The sequence below is a fragment of the Pundamilia nyererei genome, unplaced genomic scaffold (genome assembly GCF_000239375.1).
Source record: "Pundamilia nyererei isolate P.nyererei 1_Seehausen unplaced genomic scaffold, PunNye1.0 scaffold00060, whole genome shotgun sequence".
NCBI classification, from domain to species: domain Eukaryota; kingdom Metazoa; phylum Chordata; class Actinopteri; order Cichliformes; family Cichlidae; genus Pundamilia; species Pundamilia nyererei.
Genome location: NW_005187461.1, coordinates 123714 through 132361, shown reverse-complemented (window position 1 = coordinate 132361; position 8648 = coordinate 123714). Strand labels below are relative to the sequence as shown.

At 45.2% G+C, this 8648-nt stretch overlaps 1 protein-coding gene across 4 annotated transcripts in view; it reads right to left on the bottom strand.

Moving 5' to 3' along the window:
• LOC102206288 (cyclic nucleotide-gated cation channel beta-1) overlaps positions 1-8648 on the bottom strand; it is a 21559-nt gene that overhangs the window by 3534 nt on the left and 9377 nt on the right. For 2 of the 4 annotated variants that reach the window (XM_005734726.1, XM_005734727.1), the window contains exons 17-31: positions 8430-8497; positions 7779-7975; positions 7568-7598; positions 5687-5870; positions 4826-4840; positions 3946-3981; positions 3587-3685; positions 3343-3497; positions 2297-2503; positions 1639-1847; positions 1510-1560; positions 1320-1406; positions 1093-1157; positions 777-899; positions 549-690 (exon numbers count right to left, since the gene is read on the bottom strand). In XM_005734726.1, coding sequence (XP_005734783.1) covers positions 549-690; positions 777-899; positions 1093-1157; positions 1320-1406; positions 1510-1560; positions 1639-1847; positions 2297-2503; positions 3343-3497; positions 3587-3685; positions 3946-3981; positions 4826-4840; positions 5687-5870; positions 7568-7598; positions 7779-7975; positions 8430-8497 — 1669 coding nt within the window. The remainder of the gene's footprint in view (positions 1-548; positions 691-776; positions 900-1092; positions 1158-1319; positions 1407-1509; positions 1561-1638; positions 1848-2296; positions 2504-3342; positions 3498-3586; positions 3686-3945; positions 3982-4825; positions 4841-5686; positions 5871-7567; positions 7599-7778; positions 7976-8429; positions 8498-8648) is intronic. The other 2 variants (XM_005734728.1, XM_005734729.1) reach the window with 2 other exon arrangements.

Sequence of the window (8648 nt, the reverse complement as noted above, 5' to 3'; positions counted from 1 at the left end):
GGAACCAATCAGCAGCTGCCAGCTCTCCAATCAGGAAGGACCTGCAGAGACTCTTAAAGGCACAGGACACACAGAACAAAATCCAGCCAACGTGATCCAAAATATGGCCAGGGCCATAACACCATAGTTCCAGGCTCTTTAACGCTGGAGTCCCAAAGCCTTAGAAATGCGCTGTAACTCTTTCCAGACTGACAGGTGCCGATGACTTTCTTCATGTTTGTTTACATCGTGCAGTGATGAGCTGCTTTGTGTTAGCGGACTTCACTTTGTCAGACACGTTCCAGTGTCGGCCTGGGTGCGGTTAGTGAAACTGAACTCAACTGTCAGTCGCAGTTAATTCATCATTTAACCAAGGGTCAAATACTTTTTCACACAGGTGTTTTTGTCATTTAAAAACTATTTTATACTCAGGTTATCGTTGTGTAAAATTAAAATCTGTTTGATGACCTGAAACATTTAAGTGTGAGAAAAATATTTAAAAAAGAAATCAGGAAGGTGGGCAAAGACTTTTTCATGGCACTGTACATGAGGCGCACGTGTGCGCCTACCTGTCCAATCATGATTGAGAAAGCAAAGACTCCGATAAAGTAGTTGATGAGTTGGAAGATGATCTCAGACAGGGTGGTGGGATCTGGCAGACCCCCAATGGTAATCAGGGTCTTCACTGCGAAGTAGTAACAGCGAATGTAACTGAGAAGAGAAACACTCTGTTCTTATCTTCAAAGCAGTCATTTGGTTAAAAGACACATGGCCGCTACTAAAAACAGCCCACCAACCTGTTACCCTCGCCATTGTACACCCACTGAGTCAGTCCCAGTCCTATGAAGTCAGAGATCCAGTAGTAGAGACAGGCATTAAAGTGCAGACAGTAAAGAAGATAGGTGGTGGTACGAATCACCCTAAGAGACGGAAAACACAGGAAAATACATGAAATGCATATCTAACAGCAGATTGGTTCATCTGTGACTCGGTAGCTTTGTATGTCTCTTAAAACTTTATTTCAAAAAGGAAATGAGGACAATGCAGTCACAATTTTTCCTGCCACTCGAGTGCTAACATATCAGGACACGACCAATGCAGTGTGACGCTGACCTGTAGATATAGGCTTTGGTCAAGATGGCCTCCAGACGATCATTGAACTCAAAGAAGGACTTGATCTGCAGATATGGAAGGAACATATTTGTAGAGCTTAGTATTTGAAACTGTGACGAAACTGTAAATGACTGATTCCTAAAACTAAAGGTGATGTGGAGCCCAGGAAATGAGCGAGCAGTGAGATTGTTGGAGGAGACGTTCGCTGTGTGGTGTCAGGGTTTCACCTTCAGCAGCCGTGGTAAGCGGAGCAGAGGGTTGATGCCAGTTTTAAAATAGAAGAGCTCAAGGGGAACAAGGCTGGCCACATCAAACTGAAAGTGAGACGACAGGATCTCACTTTAATGACTGATTCTACCCTTTAAATGCAAAGAAAACACAACCTTTGACATGTACCTCACTTTCTTAATGTTTTACCTTAAAACGTTTGGTTTTCATGTAATTCTTTCTCATCTCCTTTTGGTCACACTGTAACAAAAGCAAAATGTGCACAATTATACTCTTAAACTACAACAAGTGTCCACATTACTCCTTTGACACACTCACCACTATGTCCCCTCCACGCACAAACTGCAGGCGCGGCTGAAAAACAGCGATGTCCAGGATGTAAATGAGGTCACACAGGTAGTCGGTTAACAGCCAGTAGTGAATGTTGTCCGGGGTTTGGTAGGGGAAGGCCCAGCGCACCGGGATGAACCACACGTTCCAGTTCCAGGCCAGAGACACCAAAAACATCCAGAGCACGTACATCAGGTCTGACAAGAGGAAGAAATCAGGGAATTAAGTGAGTGGACAGTTCACAGAGGTGCAGAGTGTAGACCAGGAGAGACTGGATCGGTAACTAAGAAAGCATCAGCTACCACCATGCAAGATCCAAGTGCTATTAAAGAAAACATGCAAAAGAATAAGAAAAGATAAAGTCTCACAAAGAAAAGTAAATGATTGGAACACGGGTTTCTGTAAAAACAGGACAATGCAGTCGTTTGACCTTTTCCCAAACCTCACATGATGTCATGTTTCTCGTGTTCTTTTCCTTTAAAGATAAGAATCAAAGCACTTGATAAATGCGTGTGGGGTTGTTTCTCAGAAATATCTGGTCCGATTTGTGTGGCTTAGCCTGTGGGTGTGTGTGAGGTATGATTCCAGTAACTGTCCAGCACAACACTGAAGGCGGTAGAGGGTGACGCATTCGCTGGGTTCTCACTGGTGAAAGGGTCGATGCTGGCGGGGAAGCGGAATCGCACACAGGCTCGTATCCACCGAGGTGTTTTCACCTTGCAGCAACGGCCAGGCTGCTCCTCCTCCGTTCTGCTCTCTACTCCTCCTCCTCCTGACGGACCTGCTTGCGTCTCGTTCTCATCTGGCGGCTGAGCTCCAGGAGCAGGCTGAGGAGCTGGAGGCTGAGGAGGAGCTGGAGGAAGGAAGAGCCAGAAAGAAAGAAAACAGTGCCTTCAAGACAGGATTCAGCAAAGCTTTATTACCTTCTTAGCATTTGGTAGACATTTATATAAATACTGGAACAAATAAAGTGTTAAAGGTTTATCCATCTGTAAGCAGACCACAGGACTCTACAGCTGTTTACAGGGTGCCACAGATGACATGTTGGACTTTAGCACAGGTAAAAGTGACACAAAGGGTTAGCTCTGACCAGCTTCTCAATAACAGATGCTAAATGTAACTAGAAGCTGTCGTGACAACAACAGAGAAAAATGCGATCAGCCTGTTGTCAGAGGTGCTTGTGGCACACGTGTGCACACAGACCTTAGTTTGGTTTTATTAGGATCCCATTGGCTGCAACATTTTAGCAGCTTCCTGGGGTCACAAATCTTTATACACTGACATTTCTCTGTGAAACCAACCCCCTCGCTAAAAACAAAGCACTGATTTATCTGTTTGTCTTTAAGACTGTGACCTACAGGAAGCTACTTTGGGAAGGGCTTAACTACATAGTGGGATGAATGAGGGACACTGTGGGTAAAACTCTGTGGGTGGCTGAGGAGTGGGTGGCAGAAGCTGCTCACCTGTGTGTGACAGTCACTGGGCAGTTTTATGTAATTTTATCAGTCTTGTGTTTGAGTGGCAGCTTTCATGGCTGTGCAAGGCTCGAGATCTTCGTACCTGGAAGTGAAGTGCACCGTAACATCCACACACACATGCTACTATCCACATACACTGAAATGTACCGGCAAATCTTTTTGACTTCTTTTGTTTCTCGAACATGTGTCAGTTCAGTTTGTGTGCGAGACTCACAGGTGATAATGCTGTCTTCATCCGAGCTGTCTGGGTCGATGAGTTTCTCCTTGGCCTTCTCCGTTCTCTCCTTGAACATCCTGACGAGCTCCTGAAGCCTCTCGTTGACCACCGTGCTGGTCTGACTGGCAGAAGATGCTGGACGTTCTTTCAGACTTGGACACGGAGACATCAATTTATTTAGATGATGCCGATTTTTCTTATTGTAAATGTCACTTATTTATCTTGGTGTGTGCACGCTCACACGTCGTCTGTGCTGTGCAGGCTGGACTGGCTGGGCCAGGCTCTGACGGGGATGCTTGCCTCTTCATCGTCATCCTCGCTTTCAGAATGAAGCCTCCTGCTGTCAAAGTCAGGCAGACGGGGCAACTTTGAGACTGTGCTGCCTTAGTCACATTATTCTCTTTATTTCACACAGTAAAGCCTAACATCACTGCAGATTATGGAAAAGCTACATGCAGCTATCCATGTCAATGACTGTGGAAATAGAAATGATGACTGAATAAATAAGTGAGCAAGGACTCAGATGGGAAAGTGCACGGATAAAATATTAGAAAGTGGATGAAAAAGCAGCAGGACACCAGTAAGGATCGGATATCTTACATCTTTGTCCAGACGCTCCTGCGATTCCTTCCACTACTGTCAAACAGAAGAACGACGTTTCAAGCAGGGAAAAACACGGAGTTAATCCAGGACACAGATAAGGAAGTCTAAATCACTCACAGTAATGTGACCAGCAGGTGACACAGTGATGAAGCAGGCTTGTGATGCATTTGTTTATTTATTTTTGCTACGTTATGAAAACAACCAAAAGCACAAAGCCGTGCAAAAGTAGAAACAGTACCATCACAGTTTACAACAGAACATCACAAGACACAGCAACACAAAACAGGAAGCGCTCTTTCCAAACCACTCATAAAACAAACTGTTTTCTGTGTTCTGCATAAACTGTACGTGCCCGTTTCCTCGTCTTTTTGGCAGCTTTCAGAGTTTTTACGTGCAGAAAGGATAGGATATGTTTCTGAGTGCACGCACATTGTTCTGCAGGACACTAAAATACAGACAAAAGCAGCAGCAGTGACTCTGGAAAGACTGCAGAGCAATAAGATGGACAGTAGGGGGCAGTAGGGTGAATCACAGAAAGCATAACAGACTGTAGGAAGTGTGAAGCATTTCACTCCAAAATGGAACAATGAAAGACATATGTGACAATTCTGACAGCAAACGCCTTTTATGATGAAACAACTGCATTTCTGTTTTTGCTGCTACAAATATTTGGATGAAAATGCTTCACATGACAAAGAGAAGCTCGCACACAGATCATGTATCCCAGTGAGTCTACTTCTTATTTCTGTGTTATGAGATATAATGGCAGGATTGCATATATGCTACACAAATACATCTATAGTGTCATGGTGGAAGTGGTCACTGTTGGAAGAGCGTGCACAAAAGCCCCAGGAGACAATTCAAACAGGATCCTTACTCTTTATCTCCTTTACTGTAGATGCAAAGCGTAAGGAGAGAGAAAAGGGTTAAAAATATTTAGTTGAGATGAACTGAGATCAAAACGTGAGTGCAAAATGTTAAACGTAACACACACACGAGTCTGTTGATAACATACAACCAAAGCTGCATTTACAGACAGAGAAAACAGCAATATTGATATTGTTCAGCATGAACGGTGCTCACAGACGTGCTATGGGCACTAATCTGCCCCCGTACCATCTGATTACAAGCTGCACAGCTGCTCTCCTCTTTAGGAGGACGCGGCATCCACGATTTCCCAACACGGGAAAGACAGCAGGACAGCTTCTTATCTTCATCGTTTAGTGTATCTTACAAAATAACATCTAACAACGTATGGTTAAATATTTAGTGTTTAATTAAATCTTACAGCGAGTTTTATAGAAGCCAGTCAGTTAAGAGCAGAATTATTTTGGTTAGTGATCATATTAAAAATATGGATGTTTATGCAGTTTTACTGCTGATTCAGTCTTCTGCTGTGAATTTGTAGAGCAGTGTTAATCGTGTAAACCATGTCAGTGGATGGTGGTGTTTATGAGGTCAGCGTTTCACATGCGGAGCCATCCATAATGGAAAAATGGAAAATGTTGCCCCTTTAGTTTCCCAGCTCGTCACTCGTTGTTGTGGCCGTGAAATGTTTCAGAGTTTTTTAGGTAAATTAAATTGTCCCTCAAGCTTTTCGGCTTTGCCGAAACAATTGTAATAGCTGTAAGGAAACACCTCCCTCCAGCTGCTCACTGCGTCAACGCGACGTGCAGTTACATCCGTAGGCTTTGCACCTATGGGATAGATTTAAAGTATAAATCCCCTGTTAGCTCACCTTTGACGACCTGAAGGGGTCACAGGAACAGTGAGGGTTGTAAGCTTTGGGTCCTGTGGGGTGAGGATTTGGGGGATTTGTTCTTCCCCTCCTCCTCCTCCTCCTTTTGCTCCTCCTGCCCTCTCATGATCAGAGTCAACGTCCTCTACATTAACAGCTGGGCGAAGGCTGATGTTGGAGCTCTCTGGAGAAACAGACATTTATTTTCATTTAGTCAAGGCCACCGCATCACTGCAAACAGGCAAAACTGATGCTGCAACGTGAGCGTCACGAACTACTGAAAGTACTGCAAAACACAAAACAAGTAAAGACAAAGCAGGTCACGAGTATAAGCAGGAGCAGGGCAGGCTGGGAGAAAGGTCGCGACCTACAGCGGGCTAATGAAGAGGATTCACGCGTGAACTAGGCCATGTATAGACGCCCTGGTAGTGAAGGACTAGTTTACTAATCTTGCAAGCCAAACAATCTGGTTAATCTGGCTCATGATTCACTGGCACACTTCTGTCAACAGTCATTTGACAGACTTCATCAAAGTGATGAAGAAAATAGATGGCATCAGTATATTTCAGTCCTTTGGAACACCTTAGCTCCGTGCGGCTCTTTACCTTACCCGTCTATGTTCTGAGCAAACTCGGGGTCAGAGGTGAGCTTATTCGAGGAACGACAAAGCAACACAAAAAGACACAAAAATGTACTTCAACAACACAAAGAGCTACTTTTTTACCCTGCACAGACTCTCGAGCTAAACATCTGAACTCAAGCATCCTTTACTGATGGTTCGTATTTGATTTAGTGTCAGATACCTGCCAGGTTGATTTTAGAGTCTGTCACGTATGACGAGACGGCCGTTTACTCGCATGCAGTATGACTGAGTTCAGGATGTACAGGGAGTGAGAGGACAGTGAACGCTACACTGATGTGGATTCACCTGCAGGTCTTATTGCTGAGATGTCTGAGTCATCTTCGATGAAGAATGCTGGGTTAGATAGACCAGACAGCTGATGTGATAGGGGTCTGGGTTGCTTGGAAGGGGAGCTGACGATGGGTGGCAGGCGTGGATAGGATGGCACGTTGGGCAACTCGAGGATGCTGCCGTTAGGGGAGGAGGGAGAAGGGGATCGGGATCGCAGCTGTGGATGATGAGGAGGAGGGAGAGGGGAGTGTCGCACGAGCCGGCTCAGTTCTACATCGTGCTGACTGTTGTCTTGTTTCTGTTTTTGCTGTTGTTGTTGTTTCTTAGGCATCTTGAGGCATAAGGCTGTTGAGGTGGTTCCGAATGTTCCTGAAATACTGCTGCGCCAAGCTCGGAAACCGGGAGAGCTTCTGCGGGACGTTCGAGAGGCTTTGGGAAATACCGGACAGACTAGGGCCCACTGAGACTTCCGAGCTTTGGGGCAAAAGCTCGGTGAAAGTCTGGGCAATATTTCGGGGAACTTGTGTGAGTCTGATCTGGGAGAGCTCTTGGCGTATCTCTGGGGGTAGGGTGGGTAAGTACTTGGTAAAGTCAGAGAGCCGGGTGGGTAGTTTAGGCACCGAAGGTATTTGGGGAGGAGTGATGCCGTTCTCTTTGAAGAATGCGTTGATGTTGTCGAGGCACTCGGAGGTGAAGGGAATGTGCATCAGGCAGCTCTTAAATGCATCGCAGCTGACTGGAGCTACAGAGGAGAGAGGGCGACAGGCAGATACAGTAGGAGAAGGGCACTGCTGGCAATCAGTCAGTCAAGAATGACAATATCAGACTTCTGGTCTCCAGATGAACTCTGCAGTCACACTCAAGCAGTGAATGAATCGACTATTTAAAGTCCAAAGAGATGAACTGGCGTTACAGTCAGATAAGCAATCTGAGACTTTCCTGAAAGACAATAAGAAGACGGTACATACCACCGCAGTCATCCCCAGTAGCTTCCTCCTCCTACAAAAACACACGCACAACAGTTGGGAACTAGTAACCAGTTATCCGATGAACATTATTATTCGATTTCTTGATAGTAATTAGAAAAAAATCTTTTTAGCTGTACTGAGTCAGTCGGGCAGTTTAGCATGACAGAGTCAAGAGTAACGCAGTGATACGGCCCGGGATGTCAAACGTTACTTTTTCAGGAGCCTTGTCAGCGTTAGCAGTTTGACCGACGTCTTCGTTTTTCTGCGGCTGCTCAGTGATGGGCTCAGCTTCTGGAGGAGCTTCTGGGCTCTTGGTTTCTGCTTCTAGTGCTTGTTCTGGCTTAGGCTCAGAAACCTCCACTGGCTCACTGCTCGGAGGCGGTGAGGTCGAGGTTTCCTCCTGCGGCTCTAAGATCCAATAAGCAGGGGTGTCACACTCAAATACACAGTGGGCCAAAATTCAAAACTGGAACAAAGTCGCGGGCTAACATTAATATGAAAAAAAACTTCAGATAGAAGAATGAATCTTTTCTTATGGACTCAAACAGGTTTTGCTGAAAAATTGAATATGGAACAAGCAAAGCTTAATACTAAACAATATATACATTAGCTGTATAATACCAGTCGGCCAGCTCTGATAGTCATTTGGTATGGCTTCGCGGGCCAAATGTAATTAGGCTGCGGGCCAAATTTGGCCCGCGGGCCAGAGTTTGACACCTATGATCATACACACAGCACAATGTCCTGCATTTGTAAATACTGTTCAGAAGAGTGTTGACGTTACTTAAAGATGTCACGCTGCATGAGAGAAACTCCTCTTAATGATAAAAACATTTTTAACATATATTTGAATTGCATCTACCTGGCTCGTCGATGGTGGGCTCCTCAGTCTCAGCTTTCTGCTCCTCCTGAGGGAGGCTCTCGTTCTTCCTGCAGAACAGCACAAGAGAACGGGTTGTTGGGCGGCCCAGGAGCGACAGGGAACTGTCCTCTTATGGTGACCCAAGTCACAGCCAGAGATGGGCAGTTACTTGTAACGCGTTACTGTAATCCGATTACTTTTTTCAAGGAACGAGTAAAG